At 38.3% G+C, this 21,172-nt stretch overlaps 3 protein-coding genes across 8 annotated transcripts in view; 2 read left to right on the plus strand and 1 right to left on the minus strand.

Annotated features, from left to right (window-relative positions):
- Window positions 1-21,172, plus strand: part of LOC134839523 (integrator complex subunit 9-like) — a 228,060-nt gene that overhangs the window by 164,533 nt on the left and 42,355 nt on the right. The gene's annotated exons all lie outside the window — the stretch shown is intronic.
- Window positions 1-21,172, minus strand: part of LOC134839524 (large ribosomal subunit protein uL11-like) — a 359,274-nt gene that overhangs the window by 79,614 nt on the left and 258,488 nt on the right. The window lies entirely within an intron of this gene.
- LOC134838953 (uncharacterized) overlaps window positions 1-21,172 on the plus strand; it is a 58,981-nt gene that overhangs the window by 5,558 nt on the left and 32,251 nt on the right. For 4 of the 6 annotated variants that reach the window (XM_063854323.1, XM_063854318.1, XM_063854324.1 and 1 more), the window contains exons 2-14: window positions 4,110-4,456; window positions 6,535-6,735; window positions 6,869-7,177; window positions 7,347-7,450; window positions 7,634-7,759; window positions 15,579-15,720; window positions 15,928-16,398; window positions 17,195-17,349; window positions 18,243-18,383; window positions 18,634-18,784; window positions 19,593-19,757; window positions 20,129-20,347; window positions 20,583-20,853. In XM_063854323.1, the coding sequence (XP_063710393.1) occupies window positions 4,110-4,456; window positions 6,535-6,735; window positions 6,869-7,177; window positions 7,347-7,450; window positions 7,634-7,759; window positions 15,579-15,720; window positions 15,928-16,398; window positions 17,195-17,349; window positions 18,243-18,383; window positions 18,634-18,784; window positions 19,593-19,757; window positions 20,129-20,347; window positions 20,583-20,853 (2,802 nt within the window). The remainder of the gene's footprint in view (window positions 1-4,109; window positions 4,457-6,534; window positions 6,736-6,868; window positions 7,178-7,346; window positions 7,451-7,633; window positions 7,760-15,578; window positions 15,721-15,927; window positions 16,399-17,194; window positions 17,350-18,242; window positions 18,384-18,633; window positions 18,785-19,592; window positions 19,758-20,128; window positions 20,348-20,582; window positions 20,854-21,172) is intronic. The other 2 variants (XM_063854322.1, XM_063854320.1) reach the window with 1 other exon arrangement.

Here is a 21,172-nt window from a genome sequence, read left to right on the forward strand (position 1 = left end):
TGTCAAGGTCAAAGGGATTGAGGGGAATGGGGCGTTGTCGCAGACTTGGCTTCAAATATGCCTGCTCAAAATTGTATCTCTAAGTTTCAAGATATGACGTTTTTATGAATTGCTATTCTAAGGGTGACATTCTTGAGTCATGGTGAACTGATGTCAGGGTACTCCCAGGGGTTGCAAATCGTTCAATGCTGTTGGATGCTTCCAGTCTTTTTTAACGGTTGCATCAAATTCTTTTGTTGTATTTTTTGTTTCAGAAAGCAATTTTCACGTTCATTAGTCATTTGAAGCAATTTAGATGCGAGTCATACGCTAGTTGCTTTTCAAATCTGATTCATGACCGAAAGTGTTTTTTTTTAAAGATTTGCTCACTTCCCTGCTAAATTTCGTTAAAATAATGCTAGTGAAGGTCATTTCAGCGCTACCGAGTAAATTATACCCAACATTTTGAGCTTAAACGGATTGTTCGGTGTCTGTAATGTCAAAAAAATTCGCGAAAAGGCCGTCTGATAAGTTCAATGACCGCATATATCAGATTCATCTCATCTGCTGCGATTATCAAAAACTTGCTAGCTGCAAAGCTTATGGAAAACGTTGTATAAATTTCGACGTACCAAATAAAGCTTTTTTCATCCGAGATAATTTACGAACTCGGTGGCGATAAGTCTTGGGGTAATCCTTCTTGAATTTTGATAAAAAATGATCTCAAAGATATACATGGTGACGAAGTTGGTCTTAAACAATTTTATGAAGTCTGATCCAAATTTCATAATAAAAATTAGCCTTGAAATAGCAAGTGTATTGCAATCGGACACTAGATTTTTTTCCCGAAAACATTTTTGTCCACAGATTTCAGCATGCGTTCGATACACGACATGCTTGCAGTATGTGCGTCGTATGCTTACGCTGATTGGTCTATTGCCCTCACTGCGCATCCTTATTAGTGTTTTTCTAATAATTTCGCAGTTCAAATTTTTTTAAGATTTTTTTTTGTATTTTTTGAGTTTTTGACTTCGTTGCTTTCGGTTTACTTTTTTTCGGCTTAGCTTACGCTTTTTTTTACCATTTAGCTAAATTGCTTTCGATTTTCAGTTTTTCTTTACATCATAGTGCTTTTAATGTTCTGGTTTACCTCTGCTGTTTGTTCCCAAATCTCAGATTTTGGTTTCAATAGGTAGAACGGGTTGTGGAAAGCTCTGGCATTTAAATCATTGCGTCCATGTTTTTACACAAAAAGTTATGACCCTCAAAAAAGTCAAATTTTTGATTTTGTGGCTGTTTTTTCAAACTTTTAGACTTTTCTCCAGAACTACCCGCCGAAATCTCAGATTTTGGTTTCAATAGGTACAAAAGGTTGTGGGAAGCTATCCTGCATAAACAATAACGCCTAATTTTTTTAAACCAAGAAGTTATGATGCTCCGAAAAATGTAGTTTTCGATTATTTGAACGTTTTTCAAACTTTTTCTTGAAAAGTACTCTCCTAAAGTCTGAAGTTTTGGTTTCATTGAGTAGAATGGGTTAAGGGAAGCTCCGCTGCATAAACGATTAGGCGTAACTTCTTTTACACTAAAAGTTATGTCGCTCGGAAAATCCAAGTTTTCGATTTCTTTTACCGTTTTTTGAAGCCTTTTTCACTTCTCTCGATAACTCTCCACCCAAATCTAATGAGCAACGATTTAAGCATCTTTCACTTTAACACAAACTGAAGTAATTGATGGAATTAACAGATTTTGAAATCATTAAAATCGGATTTACTTTTCTTTGCTATAAATCTGTTTTTGAAATTACACTTGTCCTTCCGCATCAATACATGAAATTCATAAATTATCAAAACGGTATTTCAAGCTGAAGGTGTGGCCTCTAGTTCTTTTTTGATAAAAATAGTTCTAATGAAATTGTATGGCATCGGTTTTTTTTTTGTATTATCTATACTATATTTAAATGCGAGTGACAGCTATCTCCCATGTTTAAGCATAATAATTTTGAATGTTTAAAGAAAGAATTTTTTCATGTTTAAGCTATAGCATATATTGCAATGCTTAAGAAAAATTTTCAATTAGTATTTTTTTCGAGGCCAAATTGAGTCTGTCTGTCTGTATACCTGCTTTTTTAATTAATTTTTTTTATGTCTGTCTACCCGTCTCCCAATTTTTCAACTTTCATCTAGTTAATATTGATTTTTTCTCGTTTTCTCAAAAAGTACTCTACCAGTTTTCAAAAGAGTGGTTTTAATGGGAAGTCCGGCCACTCTTTTGCGTGCCTGCATACTCTCTTATCCTCTTTTTACCTCGCCCCACTTTCTACAGCCTTAGAAAAAGTGTGGGGGATTTTTGACCAAAATTTTTGGATTTTTATATTTTCTCGCAAAGTACCCTCGCAAATCTGTGGCTTCATTGGGTAGAACAGGGAAGCTCCCCTGCATCAGTGGTTTCAGTCAATTACTTTTACACAAAAAATCTGACCCTCGGAAAAGTCGATTTTTTGACTTTTTTTCTGAAACTTTGTCTTTCCTCAAAAACTCTCCTCACGAATCTGAGATATTGGTTTCAGTGTGAAAAACGGGTTGTGGGAAGCTCCATTTCATAAGCGGTTACACCCAGTTTTTTTTACACAAATGATAATGACACTCGGAAAATTCAATTTTTTTGCAGTTTTTGAAAAGTCAAAACTTCGTTTTCAGCAGTTTTTCTACAATTGGTTATTAAAGGTTTAATCGAGGCAACAGGTTGTAAAAAGCCTCCTTGTATAAGCTGCTAAACATTACAGTTTGAACAAGAAACGTGTTTCTGGAAAACTCTAAAGTCAGTCATTGTTTCATAGAGCAACAAACATGGTTTTGGGTGAAGCCCAATGCTTTAATTGTTCAAGTTACCTACTTCACCCCGCATCAATACAACAACTCAAAAATATCGGTACCTACAGCTTTAGCTGAGCCTCTATTAGCACTTTAGCTTCAAGGTATCATTGATCTGTAGCGTAGAGGCGTTGAAGGAGACCCGCAACAAAATAGGAGGGTTTGAACCTGGGCAGGGTCGGATTTTATTAATGAATATACAAGTTTAAATGCGTCCGCTCTATAAATTGAAGCTTGCTAATTGGTTAATTTCATTGACTGGTATTGCTAATGCGTTATAATTGGCTTGCGTCACTTAGCAATTATGTAGACTCATAATTGGCTGCGTCACTTGTGAAATTTTGTAGACTCAAAGTTTTACTCATTCAGTTTTTCCCAGTAGCGCTATCGGTCATGTTTTTGCTTGCGTGTTTAACCTTTACATCGTATTTATTTCTTTTTTTTTGTTTTTTTTTCGATTAAAGATTTTTTTGCTGCCCAGTTGATTTCCGCCTATATTTTTTTTGCTTAGTGACTTAATTTCGAGTTGTTTCTATAGAAACCTATTTTTTATGCTCACATCTGGATTGCACAAATGCTTAACATCTTAAAAGAATTTTTTTTTCGGCTTGGTAGGTTTCGGCCTTGATAATATCGGCCTCATATTGCATCTTTCGACAAGCGAAAAAAATGTGTATGTGTGTGTCTGTGTTTTGAGGCCGAGGGAGGCTCAACAACTGTTTATTAGTCTTAACTTTTTTCATTTTTGTTTTCGTTGTTTTTTTTGGCTTAATAGGGTCGGGCTATATTATATCGGCTTAGATGTCTCATATTGTTTCATTTGACGAGCAAATAATGTTTTTGAGTGTTTTAAGTGCAAGGGGGACTTTTCAAAGTCTTAAATCTTGTTGATTTTTTTTCTGCTTAAAAGGATTTTGCCGAGGTAATTGTTACCGCTTGGTAAATTATCTTACGATGTTAATTTCACAATATGTCTCATGTTTTTGGTTTAAAATGAAAAAGTGAGCCTTATTCATTATAATAGATCTAGTTTTTTTCGACATTTTCTATTTTTTTTCGTGTTGTATCGCAAATGGTGCGAAGCTCAAATATGTAATATTTTAAAGCTCATTGACTTTTTACATCTGTTGGAATTGTTAAAATTGGGCGTTAAAAGATTAGACCTTGAAAGATTTAACATGCAAAGATATCAACCGCCATTCTGTTTTAAAGATGCCTCCAAAGATATATCCAACTACAATTCATGTATTTGCTTAGTAGATGGAGGAAAACTGACTCCGACCAAGTCAGCGGACAAGCAGGGAAATGATCCACCACCAGAAAGTGCGAGAACAGAATTTACGGAAGATGAAACTCCTCGGGCCACGTTTATAAATAATTGCTGTCGACTGCTTCTGCTTTCGGACAAAACTCCTAAGAGCTACAGAGTAGCAGAGTGCTGTCTGCCTGATGTAGTGCTAGTGCACTACAAAAATGACTCATCTGTGCTTAGCGATCTGCTCCGTGACGCAGTGTATAAATGTGGAGATAAACGAGTCCTTAGTGTGGCATTTATGTGTCATAGTCAGGATTCTATGATACATTTATGCAGTTCAGTGGAAAAGGTTTGATTTTCAAATTTTCTTTTGGGTCTTTAGTTCATCCTTTATAAAACAAGAATGCTCGTATCAGTGCAAAGTCCTGAATGTTCCGACTGCCATTTAATTATAATCGAAAAGTTTTTGCTAAATTATAAATTGGCAAAAACATGAGTTTTAGGCTGATAATATCAAATTTTAATCGCTAAAATTTGAGTCGTGTATGGAAATAATTAGCTCTCTCAATTCAATTTGGATTAATTTTTTTTAGTGCGGGATAATTCGCCACATGTGAAGTATAAAATAAAATGAGTAGGTTGGACAGACTCGAGGAAGGTTTCTATAGTGGTGTGCCAATGCAGATCAAAGGATCGAGCAAAGAGTTTTGAAGTTGGTCTGAATAAAAAACTACCCCGAGCATATGTATTTCTGACTTTCTTCAAAAGTCAGAAAAAAATACTTGGTATCAATCTATGTATACTTGGCTGCAATTTCTCTATAGATTTTAAATATAACAAAAATATAAGCAGCCAGTGAAATACTTCGTATTAAACGTATCGGAAGTATACCCTGCAATACTAGTACGCTGTATGTTAATCAAAATTGCTGAGGATAGAGAATAATTAAACTTGCTAAAATAATAATCGATTTATATATTAATCGAATGACATGTTTTTGAACGGTTAAGAAATACCACCCAGCACAAGGCTTAGATCAGAGCGTCTAAAAATCACTCAGAGCAATAATCGAATATTCTAAAGGCTGGAATATTCAAGAATCTTTTTGAAAAAGTCCGGAGCTCAATAAAACGATGAACTCGACTCACCTGTTTGCGTTTATGGATTTATTTCAGTCGGAAACGAATCAACCAAAAACCAATCACCATGTTTAGAAAAACAAAACTTTTGGATCAATTGAGCAATCTCCCCCCCAATCTCGCGTGGGGGGGGGGGGGGGGGGGGGAGAGATATAGCTCAATAGGTACTTGAGACATGTTTATAACCACTTGAAAATAGTTTGAATGACATGAAATCATGAACCATATTTTCCAACGACTGTGGAAAGCCAAAATTTACAATGTCAAAGCTCAAAAATTTCATTCAAATAGAAAAAAAAAATCAATAAATCAGGCATAAAAAGCGACTTTTTTCTTTCTTAAAATGACAAAAAGCTTTTGCGTACAATATTAAGATGCTGCGGAGAACCGTTTTTGCTATTCAGATACAAGGCTAGAGCACCAACCCTGGTAGATCGCTTTCCTCGATGAGGTTATGGTCGCCTATACAAAAATTTGCAAAAAAAATCGTAAATTTCGAGTTTTTTTTTTCAAAATTTTTCTCGATACTCTTATAAAAAAACTTCAGTCGGTCAAATGATTGCGTGCTATAAACAAAACATCCATCTACTTCCGTTTGCTGACGTCTTTTTGAAGAGTTTATTCGTTTTTGCTGGGGGGAGATAGCTCAATTGGTCATTACGGGGGGGAGATTGCTCAATTGATCCAAACTTTTTCGCAGTCAATGAAATAGTTTGAATCGTATCAAAGTTTCTCAGCTGGAATAACTTGCTTAGAAAAACTTAAACTTTTCGCGAACCGATTCAGTCTAGGAATTAAGTTGAAAGATTTCCGAGGTTCATTGCTTGAGTAGCTTGCCTGCAGAAAATTGTTGCAAAGCGTTTCGATCTATGAAAACATTTCATAGATTGAATATCTTGCTGAGTTTTGTGAACGAGCTTCATGAAACAGCTCGAAAGAATTCAAAGTTTTGTTAGCTTGATTAGATTGTGAACTGTTTCCATCTATGGACTAGCTTGAAGTTTTTTTGAAGCGATTTGCTTCACGAAATAGCTTGAAACGTTTCAATGATTTGTAGCTGAAATATTTTTCTTAGAAACATTTGAATTTTTTGCCATCTGGTTCGGTTCATGAATTAACTTATTAATTTCATAGCTTGAATAGCTTGCTTAGAAAAGTTTTCGCTTCTTGATGCGCTCTATGAAACAACTCGGAACATTTCAAAGTTGCATTGCTTAAAATATCTTGCGTAAGAAAAACTTGTTTGTTTTAAATGAAGCTATCTTAGTTAAACTGGGTTTTATTTCAGCACTTTACCCAAAATCCGATCACAATTCCAGAAATTAAAAACTTCTTCCTGGGGATAAAAGAATTGATGGCTTTGGGAAATCACGATGCGACGGAAATAGATTCCGAAACAAATCTTTGTAAAAACAGAGTCGATTTCTTGGGAATGCGAGTTACGCCCGGCTTGAATGTGTTCATAGAAGACTTGGGAAAGTTTCTACAGGTAATTTGCTGACGCAACGTTTGTTGTAATAAAACTGTGTTAAAGCTTCAAACTGAATCTTAAAGTTCTTATAAAGCTAAGATAAAGGATCCAAATTAGGTGCGTGCGTCTTTGTTTCATTTTTCGTTGCTAGGTTAATGTCGGGCTCTCCCAAGACACCGGAGGCTGCGATATCCGCTTGGAAAAGGAAAAGGACTGTCTATCAGCTGACGCCACTCCTTCGTACGTCGGGCAGTTTTACTTTGATGTGGAGAAGCTAAGAGCTCTTACGATGAGTGTGCCTCAGTCCATGGCAGGTTTCGAAAAAATCAGACTAGTTGGAAAAGGGGCTTATGGCGCTGCAGTGCTGTACAGAAAGAAGGACGATGACACGCTAGTCATTCTGAAAGAGATCAACATGATTGACCTGGGAGCAGCAGAACGTCAGTTGGCACTGAATGAGGTAGTTATTTCATCATTAACTTGGCTCGGCGTTCAAATTTATCAATAGATTTTTCTTCAAAAAAATCCTAAAAACCACAATAAAAGATTTCTACGAATGAATGGAACAGTTAATCATTCAGGTAGTTTTAACTATTTGCACATCTAATTGGTTCTTTTGGCGTAATTAGGTAAAAATTCTGTCTTTGTTGGACCATCCGAACATCATCAGCTACTTTGACCACTTTGAGGAGGACGGAGTGTTAATTATAGAGATGGAGTATGCAGACGGAGGGTTAGTTGTTTTTATCGAATTCAAAGATGTCTGATATTTGGTTTGATAGCTAATTTAAAAGCAAAGTGCAAAGACTAATATTAAATCAGAATTTATAAATATGATTCCTGTTTATGAAAATGAGAGCAGAAAATAGCTTGATATTCAGTACGTCCCTGTTCAAGTGCCGTTTTTCATTTGCAGCACCCTTGCCCAGATGCTGATCCAGCGGGGTCCGGATGAACCGATGGAGGAAGGGGAGATTTTGGTCCTGTTCCAGCAGATGGTGGCTGCTTTGAGACATATACACAGTCACCACATTCTCCACAGGTATACACAGGCAATGGATTGCTCACTTCTAAGAATTTTCGATTTCAAGCTTACTCCTTTTTAGACAAAAATTATTTGAGGAAAACATTATTGCCTTGTTGTCATTTGACTTATTTAAAATAATGCGGTTTCTCTGGAAATGTATCCTCAATGATAACATCATGATATGAGACTAAAATACGTGTTGCCTGTTCAAATTGGTGACCATAGCAAAGTGCGAAAAAGCGGTATTAGCGAAATTTTCTCTTTCAGGCAAAAGGTAACATGATTTGGATTATGAGATCTGAGGGGTCAATACAGCTATATCTTGGTTGTAATTTTAAAATGAAATATGAGACCGAAAACAGTTGTAATGCTTTGATCACATAGTAACTAAAAAGATAATTCATTTATTCGGTTAGTTGACTTTTAAGCTTGTTTTTTTTAAGTGTCCATGAATGAAGTCTTACTTTTCTGTCTCCCACGAAAGTCTGAAAAATTTCTCTCGCGACCGACCACTCCTCGCAAAATGGGAAGAAAGCTTAGCCCGGGTGATTTTAAACCTACCCGAGCTATTTTGGATACAGGCTGAATATGGGGTAATGTAACTAGCAGGAACGACCACACAACTCGAATGAAATAATATTGATTTTTCAAGAGAGCCCATTGTTGAAAATTGATTGCGTCAATGAACACGGTGAGGTGAGTACTTACTAATGAGCAGCCGTGGCTGAGTGGGTAAGATGCGCGGCCTTTAAAACAAAGGTCGTGGATTCGAATTCGGCTTTTGTCACGGTTGGAGAGGAGCAGTGTCATCGGCCTCCTCAAGGTGGTGCCGGCTACGGTGAAATGGATGAAATTTCTATCCTTCACGGATAATAAGTTCCTCCCATCTGCACCCCAGCTGGTCAAGGCCAGGGGCAATGGTTCTGACTTTATCAAATCATTAGAACTGATTCAAACGAAATGAAAGTCACCACCGGGAACCCGTTCTACCTTTCCGAGGTAGCAGTGGTGGTCATGACGCTACAATCTGCACAATTTTGCCTATTGATTGTACGCACCGGGACAACGCCAACATGACTTGGCGGCTTGGGCATTGGCCTCGCTTTGACCCAGGAGTATCGGTGCTTCACATAACAGTGATTGATCATTGACTTTCTAACCGAGCACCGGTAGGAGCAGAGCGGACACTTTAGCACCTCATCACCTGTGCTAGTGTCTTGGTTTGATGCGAAGGGTTGCCGACTCAGTTGCGGTGCTGAGACGGTCGATTCTGATGCGCTGATCAGTTTCACATGCGGGTGACAGTTTTGCATGTGCTTTGTCCAACCACTGACATAGACATAAGTCTTGTTACAGTCGGACAGAGGGCAGTCGAATTTACCCTTTTTGGACCCCCCGTCGCTGGGCTGCTGGGGGATCTCTGCAGTTCTTTCAATTCCTTTAGTTACAGTTCCCTCAGTTCCTTTAGTTACAGTTCCCTCAGTTCCTTTAGTTACAGTTCTTTCATTTCCTTTAGTTTCAATTTCACTTTCACTACTAGCGGAGGTCTGGACCGAGGGTGAATGATTGTCTCTGAGATGCCTGTACATCTCTTTTTTGCTATGAAACATTCTACCACAGTTTTCATTAGCACTTTGAACTGTTTGCGACCTCTTGCCGATAGCATTTGCTTTAAAATCCCCACCTTCTGTGAACTTAAGTTTGGTTGTCGGATTATGTAACCAGTTATCCTGGTCGCACTTGGTCTTGAGCCCATGGTTGTCAAGATCAGCCCTGAGCTGCCTAACCCAATCTTTTTGCCAAACTTTAGCACCTTCAAGTAGTTCATTCAAGCTATCGGCCCCGATGTTTTTAAAGGAAGCATACAGTTGTACCCTTCTCCTGCATAGTTGGTGAGCGACTGGCGTTGTTTTTACTTTTTTATTCAATTCCTTTAGTTTCATTTCGTTTCTGGTTTCTAGCCTGAGACACATTCTTTTAGCGCGGTGTATAACCGCTTCTAATCTACCAATATCGGTGCATCTGATGACAAGGGTCTCTAAGCCGTATAGCAGGACAGGCTTTAGGAATGTCTCGATGAGGAGACCCTTGTTCCTTAGTGTCAACTTTTTAGACACCAAGGCCGGTCTAAGACGTAACATTGCTATTCTTGTCTTAGAAATGCGAGCGCTGATAGCCTTGTCAGCGCTCCCATCAGATGCTATGATGCTGCCGAGGTACTCAAAGTGATTAACCTGTTCTACCTGTTCACTGAGTACATTGATAGGGACATTAGTATTGTCTTTGGTGTTAATTACAATACTTTTAGTTTTCTCGACAGAGATTTCTAATTGAGCCAATCCAAAAGTTTTTGCCATCTCATTCAGCGACTTGGTAGCATTTGCCTGGTTATCAGAGATCAAAGCCAGATCATCAGCGTATGCAAAGTTTCTTTTCTCCCCACTGGTCTTACTTAGGAGGAAGTCAAAAAGGATGATAAACAACAGTGGGCCTAAAACGCACCCTTGCCTCACCCCTCGGTTCACTACAAAGGTGTTATCCTTATCAAGCTTTCCGATGGGTTTGGTGTGGAGCGCTTCAATCAAACTGATGATATCTCCTGGGATTCCAAAATCCCTTAGGGCAATAAACAGCACTTCCCTATCAATTGAGTCAAAAGTCGATGAAAGTCATACAAAGAGGTTGCTGGTTCTCAATCCTTCTTTGCAGCAAACTAATTGCCAAGATAGCTTGGCCCGTTGACCTGTGGCTTCGGAACCCAAATTGTTAAGGTGAGATCTTGGGCAGCTGTTTATTCACCCTATTTGCAATCACCTTTGCGAACACTTTGCCAACTTGGTCAAGAAGGAAGATGCTCCGGTAATTGTTCGGTTCTGCTCTGCTTCCTTTCTTGAACAGATTGAGCACTACTGCGTCCCTCCAAATTTGGGGAACTTTCCCCGGATCAAGCCAGATATCAGTGAAAATTCTTGTGAGAGGCTTGAGAATTATCTTCTGGAGCAACTTAAGAAGGTCACTGGTGATCTGACTCTCACCGGGAGCCTTGCCCGTGTTAATTTCTCTCAAGGCTTGTAGTACCTCTGCACCTTTAGGAGGTCCACTATCCGCACCTGGAAGTGACCTTTCAACAAACTTTTCACCCGCCGGTCTGTTCGTAAACAGATTCTCATAATGCCTTTGAAACTTCACATTACTGACTTCACCTTTGCTCCTCCTCTCCAACCAACTCAGGCGAACACTCCTAAGAGTCTCTTTCAACACCTTAAGCGCTTCACGCGTTTGTCCGAGGACGTGCTTGTCTTGAAACCCTTCCAGACCACTCTCTAACATCTCATTTTGGGCAAACTTCCTCAACTTGTTGCACTTCAAGTTTAGCCTTTTTCTTGCAGCAACCAATTCGTCAGTTCTGTTGTTTAGAACCTGACGATGTACACTTCTCCTTTCTTTAAATACCAAACGTTGTTCAGTATTTAAATACTCAAAGAATGTACCCTCTTTTTCCTCAGGTTCCGGAACCGGTAACCTGGCATGGACATTGCACACCAACTCCTTAAGAGTTCTATTGAAGCTCTCAATGGAGTCAGTGTGGGACAAGCGGTTATCTGATGTTAGGAACGAGCGACCTTGGGCAGATTTCAGACAGGTATTGATTTTGGACCGTAGTCCAGGAGACTTCCTTTTTAAGCTTTTTCTGAGAAAACTTTCACCGTCAAACGCCTTTTTGCCTGGTTCTTTCGGGGGTTAGACCACGCCTGCAAGTTTAGCATGATCTGAGTGATGCCCGGTACTACCTCCCCAGCTGGCTCTCATATCTCTCCAGACCGTGTTCCGATCGGACAAGATATAATCGATGACAGCACCTGAGTCTCTGGGGTGACGCCACGTTATTAGCCACTTAAAGGTTTCTTGAATAACGTGTTCACGACTTTTAAATCGTGTGTCGAACAAAACTCAAGCAATTTCTCACCGTTTGAGTTTGTTTCTTGATCGGCAGACCAGGCACCAGCTAGTGGTCTCATTTCGGTCAGTTGCTCCTTACTGATTCTCGCATTCAAATCACCAAATATCAGAGTATGAGATCCAACTTTACGGCTGGGGATGCCGTCTTTCATTACTCTGAAGAGATCAGCGTAGAAGCAATCAACCCGCTTTTCACCTTTCTCATCATCAGGGTTAGTGGGACTGTAACAAACGACTATTTTAAACGTTTCACTATTGATGCGACTACTCAACCAGGCTACCATAACTCGGTCACTTTGGCACCTATGCCTGGTTAGTTTCAGTTTCAACGAATTGAAAATGAGAGCAACCCCGTTTCTACCTTTCCTCTCGGGGTCGCTCGCGCACACAATAGTGTAGTTTCTACCAAGATCAGAGACTCCGTCGCTTTTTAAGCGGGTCTCGCATAAACCCAGGGCATCAAAATGCCGCTCAAGCATCAGCTGCTCTAACTCTCCTCCTTCCAACCCCCTTAGGGTCCTACAATTCCAATGTCCAAACTTCCACGGTTGCTGCCTAACCAAAACATTGTCTCGGGCCGGTCGCTCCTGTTTCCGATTGGTTTCTCTCATTGGTTTGAATGTAGGTAGGATTTTTACAGGTATGGCTTACTGGACCGTATTACCCAACCTCTGTTATTACACCGAGGAGGCGTTAAGCAAAATTCCTCATGGAAAATCGCCTGCAGTTTAGTATTGATACCAATGGTAGATGTATCATCCGACTCTCGCCGAGGTGAGATCGCTGATTACCGCAGATTGCCTGCGAACGACTCAATCCTAACACGGTGAGGTGAGTACTTACTTATGAGCAGCCGTGGCTTAGTGGGTAAGATGCGCGGGCTTTAATACAAAGGTCGTGGGTTCGAATTCGGCTTTTGTCACGGTTGGAGAGGAGCAGTGTCATCGGCCTCCTCAAGGTGGTGCCGGCTACGGTGAAATGGATGAAATTTCTCTCCTTCACGGATACTTTTTATCACACCACACGCAAAAAAGAACACATCTTAGAAAACATGAAAAAGTTTTATTCTTTTTTAAGAGTATGGTCGGATCATTCTGTGCAGTCTGCACAGCAACCGGTTATTCTTGTTTCAATTAATAGTGTAAATATAAGATAAGGTAGAACGACAGAAGATGGACAGAGAATAATAAAAAATCATAAACTTATAAAGATGATTTTTTCAGTGTTTTTTCCCAGGAACGCTCAATGTGAATTAAAATTTAATCACGGGGGTTTGGCTTCCTATTTCTTTTCAAATTCATAAGAAAGGCCATGTCCGTTCTCAAACAATATAAGTTCAAAAGGCGCGAAAACTTTTAATTTTCTCTGAAGTTTTAAATGGTGCAAAAAGTTGCGAAACTTATAAGTATATGAATATCTTTTACTCTTGATTCATGGACACTTTTCCACCTTGTTTGTTATTTAAGTTTCTTTGCGAAGCAAAGTGTATTAGTACAAACTTTTTTCCTACCTAAGTTGCAAATAAAAGTGCTACTTTTGGTGGTACTTTTGAATCGGTAGGCTGCGGTAGCAGTATGTATCATACGCATTTGATTAGTTAAAAGTTAACACAGCTGATGCGTTTTTAATTCATTAAATGAACCGAAAAAAGTTTTTTGTTGCAAATAGCAGTACAATGGTAAAGAGCTCGATTTCAGAAATTTTCAACTCAATGTATCTTGCAATTTTTTAAAAGAGTAATGAACTTAGTCAAGACTCTTATATAGGTCTTGCTGATTTTTTTTCAGGAAAAAATCTTAAAGTGTACATAAAATTCTCTAAAAACTACTACTAGGGTATATATACACTTTTTGAGTTCAATTGAAATTCATCTGCTGAAAGGGACGGAAATTGCACTCTCCAAATACGAACGTGGAAATGGCACGTAAAAACGAGAATGATTTCTAGTTTCGAAAGTGGAATTTAATTTTAAGATTTCCAGCAGAAAAAATTTTTAGCTGTTGATCCAGCTTTCTCAAGTTCGGATAATATTATCAAAAAAGCGCCAATCATAAATCGTTCTGGAAACTCAAAGCGCTTAAAGGACATCTATTTTTTTCTTTGAGATTGTTTCAACGAGTCAGTGTTTTTTTTATGTTCACTTGCATTCGTGATTCTTTTCCAATCTTCGATTTGATATATTTTGAAATGCGTGATTTATACATAGTTTGGCTTAATGCTTTCCAATTTAGTACATGCAAAGTTGTGTTTTTTTTTTTGTTTTGTGTCTATTTGGTGCTACTTTTGCTGTATCGAATTGGCAATTTTTCATCATATATAGCTGCGGTTTTGGTGGCTAGTTTTTGGGGATTTCAAGCATCCATGGCTGAGTGGTTAGTGCAAGAGATCCAAATTTTCATAGTCGCAGATTCGAATCCGACACGTAGCCGATTTTTTGCTAATTCGAGGCGTATTTCTATTTTTTCTTATTTCACTTGATAAAGCTTCTTTTTGGCCGTGTTCTCGCAATTGTTATCACTTCATTAAAAAAACGAAATATCAATGTGTTTTTACTGCCAACAATAAAGCTAGGGGCATCTTTGAAGTTTATTTACTCGAAATTTGAGGTTGTTTGTAGTTGCAAGCCGATTATTGCTATTTTCTTATTGTTTTTTTTTCGCTTAAAGAATTTGTTCAGCTTGAAATGTTTCGGCTAATACATCAGTTTAGTCGTCTATTTGCTTCGTATATAGGGCTTTAAAAAGTCTGAGTTTTTGTGTGCTGTGTGGTACGTGAAACTTGAAAAATCGAGTTACTGTTTTTGTTTGTAGCTCAAAACTTATTATGACCAAGATTTTTAAAACTCAACTGGCTTTCATCCAGATTTTTTTGGCTGAGTTACCAGTTCATAAATGTGGTTGCAATGCTAGTTCAAAGCTGACAACAGTCGACCAATTCTTTTTTAAATTGAGCAAACTTATCAAAATTTTGATATCTGTTCTGTTTTTTTTTTCAAATGGTTTTTTCGGTCTAGTGGCTTTAATATTTTTTTTTAGGGCGAGTTTTTTACTTGCAAGTTTTTTTTTTTAACTTGCAAGTAGGGCGAAGTTCTTGTTTGGTTCTATGAAAGTTTTTTATATTTTTTTTCCAATAATTGCATTCGGGATAGTGTTTTTTTTTACACTGAGTTGTTGTTCTCGGTGTTTATCCCTTAAGACCAATTCGACTTAACTATTCGTTTTTGATGTAAGTTTTTCTATATAATCTGAAAACTTTTGATGTCCTGAGCTCAAATTCGAAAAGATATTTCAATTTTGTGATCAGTTTAATAATTAATGCACGATATATTTCTTTTTATTTACTCATAAACGGCGAATTAATCCAGCGAATCCAGAGAATTCAATTTGGATTGAGGCTTTGATGTTATGGAAAAATTGTTATAGTCCTGGAGTCCCCCAATGATGACAACTTTGAATGAGATCAAACTACCCTTTGCCTGTTCAAATTTAGAGCCAGTAATGAGTTATGATTGAGATTTTTATAAGTTTTTTTTTGTAGTTTTCAGACAAAGGGTATCATGATTTTGATTATGAGATCTGAGGGGTGAACTCCGGGAAAGCTATATTAGCTAATTGAAGGTGCATTTATTATTACCTGGTTTTTGTACATTCAGAAGCTTGGCACAGTAGTTAGGGAAATTAACTGTGAACTATTAGATTGCTGGTAGATTGGGGAGCGACGCCGGAAGATGTCAGACGTTTTATTTTGAGAAGTTATCAGTTTTAGTGACCCGATTTCCTTTTTTTCTCTTGTTATTTGCAAAGTACAATTTTGCTGCGGTTGTGAAATTTCTATAAACACATTTTGGGATGTTAAACCACTTTGTTTTTCGCAGGGACTTTAAAACCGACAATATTTTCCTCACTAAAGAGGGAATAGTGAAGCTAGGCGACTTTGGGATATCTAAGATGATGACATCCACTAGAAGACTTGCCAGCACTGTTCTGGGAACTCCTTACTACATCAGCCCTGAGCTGGTTAGAATGATAATTTCTTGATTGCGTTTTCAATGTAAGCGTTTTACTGATTCGTCAAAACAGAACCCGAAGTAATTGAATGAATTAAGCTCTGTTATGGGAGGTTTTGTGCTTTTTTAAAGATTCTTTCAATGGCCGTTTCTTTTTTTTTATAGACAACAGACATTTTTATATATTACCAACTCTAATAAAATCGTGTTGTTTCAGTGTGAGGGCAAAGAATACAATGAGAAGTCGGACATTTGGGCTCTCGGATGTGTGCTGTATGAAATGGCATGCGGTCAGAGAACATTTGATGGAACAAATCTGCCTGCATTGGTCACCAAAATCATGAAAGGCCAGTTCGCTCCAATCAAGTCTACCTTTTCACAACCATTCCGTGTTCTGATTCGCGACATGTTGCAAAGGGATCCCCAATATAGACCATCGTCACATGAACTGCTTTACATGCGTTTACCAGAACTGATGAAGAATGTTCCAACAGCTGCTGATAAACGCGGAAAGTTGACAAGTGGGTTGAGTTTGAAATCGGATTTAGATGGCAGCAATGATGGATCCCAGAAAGGGTCTAATCGTGTGTCCGATTCGGCTAATGCGCGTTCTTTGGTATTCGAGTTCAACTTACAAAGCTTGAGAATCGAACCAATTGCGTTTCCATTTAGAGTCAAAATCAAACAGGTTAGTTTTACTTGATTACACTAGCCATCAGCGTAGTGTATTATTACGATACTTCTTTTTTTTTCTAACCTAACTCGCAAGTTAGTGTTCATTAAAAAAGTTCACTTATTTGGAAATGTAACTGTAGCGTTGAAAATTGCATAGCATCTTTTCTCTGCTTTTTTGGCTAGTGTTTTGTACCTATGAAGCTTCCGTGGCTAATTATTACGATACTTCTTTTTTTCTAACCTAACTCGCAAGTTAGTGTTCATTAAAAAAATTCGTTTATTTGGAAATTTCACTGTAGCGTTGAAAATTGCATAGCATCTGTTCTCTGCTGTTTTGGTTAGTGTTTTGTGCCTATGAAGCTTCCGTGGCTGAGTGGTAAGTGTGTGAGATTCTTAATCTCTAGGTTGCAGGCTGAAATCTCCAACGTAGCCATTTTTTTTTTGCTAATTCGAGGCTTATTTCTAAATTTTCTTATTGCACTGTATAGAGCTGCTTTTTGTCTTGTTCTCGCTAGTGTTTGTGAAGCTAAGCTTCGCCTCTGTGTTAGAAAATGATACCGTATTATTCATACACTAATGAGACAAGGAACTTATTGTTTTCACGGCGTAAAAATTAATGCTTCTTCAAATTAGAGGCTGAAGAGTTTTTGCTTCTACATGTCAAAACACTCGTTGGAAACATTTTACTGACGAATTAGTAAAAACACGAATGTTTTTCGAGGGCGATAGAAATGGTTGAAAGCAAGAGACGTTAAGGACTTGATGAAAACAAAGGGTTTAAATATTCATGGTATATGAGTCCTTTTTAGTTTTGCGCTTCTGCCACTCATACGGTTTGTGTGTCGGCTGAGATGAGTGTGTTCACGTGGGGAGAGGGATCGAAGGGACAGTTAGGCCACGAGAGTCTGGAGAGCTGTGCTGTGCCCACTGAGGTTGAGTCGCTGAGGGGCAAATCCATCGTCAGGTTAGTTCTGGCAAACTGTCATACCTATAAAACGCTCGAGGACTAAATCCCCTGGATAAAATCCCAAGTACTAAATCACCCATAGGACTAAATGGCCCCACAGAAAATCCCCCAGAATTAGTTTTAATATCCCCCAGACTAGTCTTTGGCAAAAGGCAACTCGGAAAATGAAATTAAACCTCGAGATCTGATTCAAATTGAAAACCATAAATAGTAGAAGGTAGATTAAATTAGAACCATAAAGTTAAATTAGGATTTCGTGAATTTTATTGTTGTCTTTCAGTGGCTTCGGTGAATTTGCAGATATCAGGATTTGACGTCTGCAAAATCGACTCAAATATACTGTGAAATCGTTCGAGATCGTTGTTTAGATTTGGCAGGTCGTGAATTGTTCGACAATCTTTATTTCTTGGTCATCGATAAAGCAATGTCTTGCCTAGGCCTGCTGAAATTTTCCGGGAAGCTCTTAAACGTTTAATCTATTATCAGTTTCCATACCTTTGTATCGGACTTGGAAAGTCAGACCCCGTACAATGCTATAATTACACGAAATGAATGATTGAAAACCAGTTTCATGAATTAAAATTAATACCCGTTGTATAATGTGTGAGGTAACAATTTTCGAAAGTTCTTGGATTATGCTTATGGTAATTTTGTTGTTGTTGTAAAGCTCGTATTTCGGTTGAAGCATTTCAATCTGCAATATTTTTGCACCTGTTGAAATAGTCCATAACTTAGAAAAACATCTTATTTTTCTGAAATGGTCGTGTTTTTTTTCTAAAAGGGTCAGCTTGCCTCAGAAACGATTTAAAAACCATTCAAAATAAGTCAGACCGCCTCAAAAGTAGTTAATACATCACTGTCATTTACGGTTATACAAGTGTCTGCTTCAGAGTGGGTGCTGGGGACGGATTCAGTGTATTTGGATGTGACAATGGCATCCTTCTCACAGCTGGAGATGGCACCAGGGGCTGCTTGGGTCACGGAGATTGGAACAACTCCTCCAAGGCCAAACTCATCGAAAGTCTCCTGTCGTAAGTGTCTTTTCCTTCCCTGCACTGCAATGTCATTTTACCAGAATTGTATAGAAATAATATTCATTTAACAGATGCTCATTACGGATCTTGTTAACTATCAACCTTCACGCCTATGATACCAAGAATTGCCACCCCCTGTAAAGAGTTAATTAAACTGCTTAGCATGAGTTAATTTTCTCGCCCCTTTTACAAATGCAATCGGGGGGTAGTTAACAAGATCTGATCATTTGTATCTGTTTGTGCAAAGAGTGGATATAGTGTCATTTGCCTGTGGTCCTATGCACGTGGCAGCAGTGAGTAGTGAGGGCATCATGTACTGTTGGGGAGTGGGCGCAGATGGCAGACTGGGTCTGAATGACTTCCAGGACAGAAATTTACCCACCCAAGTGTCAGCTCCAGTGAGTGATCATAATTTTTTCGCACAAAGTCTTTCAAATTGATTCTCGAGGTCAGGTAAATTTTGCTATGACTTAAACGATAACAGAGATATCATGAAGTGTGCTGTTAAATTTTGATATGCCTTTAACGAAATACGGAAAGTGATGCGGAAAAGTGTAAAAGAATATTAAAGTGAGTTAGGACCGATGTGGTTAACTCATAGAGTAATTTCGGATAGGGTACACCGTCTGCTCGTCACGCTGTCTTATTTTCGGCCGGATAGATTCGTGCAACTTCTTAGTCTAATACCGATCCTAATCTTACTCTTATACTTTCTAGTCTCAGGGTGTTTAACTAGTCTCTGCTAGGCTCAATAGATCTAGGGTATACTGGTTTGTTGCGGCTGCTGAAGTTCTCTTGGAGAGACAACTAATTTCTAAGTTAAATTCAAATCTCTCTGGTGCTGAAATTACAAGTAATTTCAGCACTTACAAATAAGTGGGTTGTTAGTTAGATGGATCATGATTGGTTAATATTAAATACTTTACAGTGGTAAAATATCTAATTTATCCAATCATAAAATATAGTTTAGATCAGGTTCCAAAAGTGATGAAAAGTAAGATAGGTAAAAGAAATGAAAAAAAAAACTTGGGACTGATAATTGTGCTTTCGCTGATAAAATATCCCTAGGCCGTTATATTTCACAATAATTTTTGTTTTCAAAAACCGTTTGGGGGCAAATCTTGGCTTTAGCCGTTCAAAATTTCACTCAAGGCTGTGATTCAACTTCTATGAAAACAGGTTTTTGAATGAGATAGTTGCTTGCAGGATGCAGAGGGCTTCCTAATCAGACGTGTGTTCTGTGGGATGGACGGGACAGTATTTCTGGCAGATATGGGATGTGTGCTAGCATGTGGCAATAACTCTTTCAACAAACTGGGCTTGAACAACAGACAGGGTTTTCTGATGGGCATGAAGAACTTCATCAGCAAAGTGAGATTCCAAATCAGACGTTGCATCATAGTGCATTTCCTGAAATGCGATAGTATTTATGAACTAGTATAAGCATTTAATTATGAACGAGTCTGTAAGTATTTAGAGTTTGGTTTGATCAAGATCTCTCAAATGCATAAATAGCTGTTTAGAAGTTAATCAGACTTCGAGGGTAATGACAGAAAATTAAATTATAATTGATAAAGAAATGCTTTAATAACAGCTAAGCGTTTTTTTGACATCTTGAATCGTGAGATAGCTCGCAATTTTGAATACATATAATAAAATAGAAGTTAAAATTATGTAGTTCCTGATTTATTACAACGATGCGACTCAAAAATCAAAAATATGGTCAATTTTCTTTGTTGTAGATAGAAGTAGAGAGCAGTTCAGTTCCTGTAGTTGTGAAATGTCTTGCCAAGCACAGAGTGACTAATGTCGCTCTGGGCAGAAGCCATACGGCAGTATTGGTGGAGCAGGGTCAAGTGTATCTGTTAGGCAACAATGCAGATGGTCAACTGGGTATCGGGTCTGTGAAGCAGAAAAACAGTCCAGTGCTGGTTAAGGAACTAGAACAGGAGAAAGCGGTGGTAAGCTGTTGCGCTTAAAACTTTAAGTTTAAAGAAAAAGTAAATCCCGGAGCAAGAGCAAACAAATGGAGTAGCACCCGAGATATTTGATTACGTTAATTTCTACTATTACTTGGGTGAATTGGAGACTGATTCTGTATATTCCTACTTTAATTTTTTTAGTTTAGATGTTTGGCAGCTGCACGATGAATAAGATGTGGAAGTTTTCATAGTTATCCAAACTTTTAAATTTCAGTCCCTATGTTGCGGAGAAACTTTCTCTATGATCCTCAACTCAGACAACCAAGTGTACTTCATGGGAACCCTTCCCAAACCGGCAGCCTCTCTGTCCGCGCCGGCAACTCCCATCGTAGCAAACATGGAATTCCCTCCTGCATCTGTGGCTGATAATCTTGTCATATCTGACAATGGTCTGGACAATAGCACAAATAGTGCTCCTGGAGATCCTAGTGGATCTGGTAGTGGACCTCAGATTTATAGTATCCTGAAAGCTCCAAGGAGTCCAAGTATGTTATACTTCGTAAGAGCAACTTATAGGTTGTGTTGTTGTACCGCAAGTTTTTTTGTCTTATCGTACAGTAAGTAATGATCTCAGTTAAGTGACAGTGAAGTAAACTGCAGGTTAAAGAATATTATGTGTTCTTCTCTTTGGAACAAGAAGGTATTATCAACCCCAATGTGAACAAATATTTTCCCATAACTGCTAGTAAGACGGCGCGATATCAAATTATGGCTCTTTTCCAGTTCCCCATTTGATTTTTTTTGATATTCAATTTCAAGAAGCCGGTTTAAAATGACTTTTGATGTTTTTAACTGCAATCACGG

Source organism: Symsagittifera roscoffensis, chromosome 2 (assembly GCF_963678635.1).
Source record: "Symsagittifera roscoffensis chromosome 2, txSymRosc1.1, whole genome shotgun sequence".
NCBI classification, from domain to species: Eukaryota; Metazoa; Xenacoelomorpha; order Acoela; family Convolutidae; genus Symsagittifera; species Symsagittifera roscoffensis.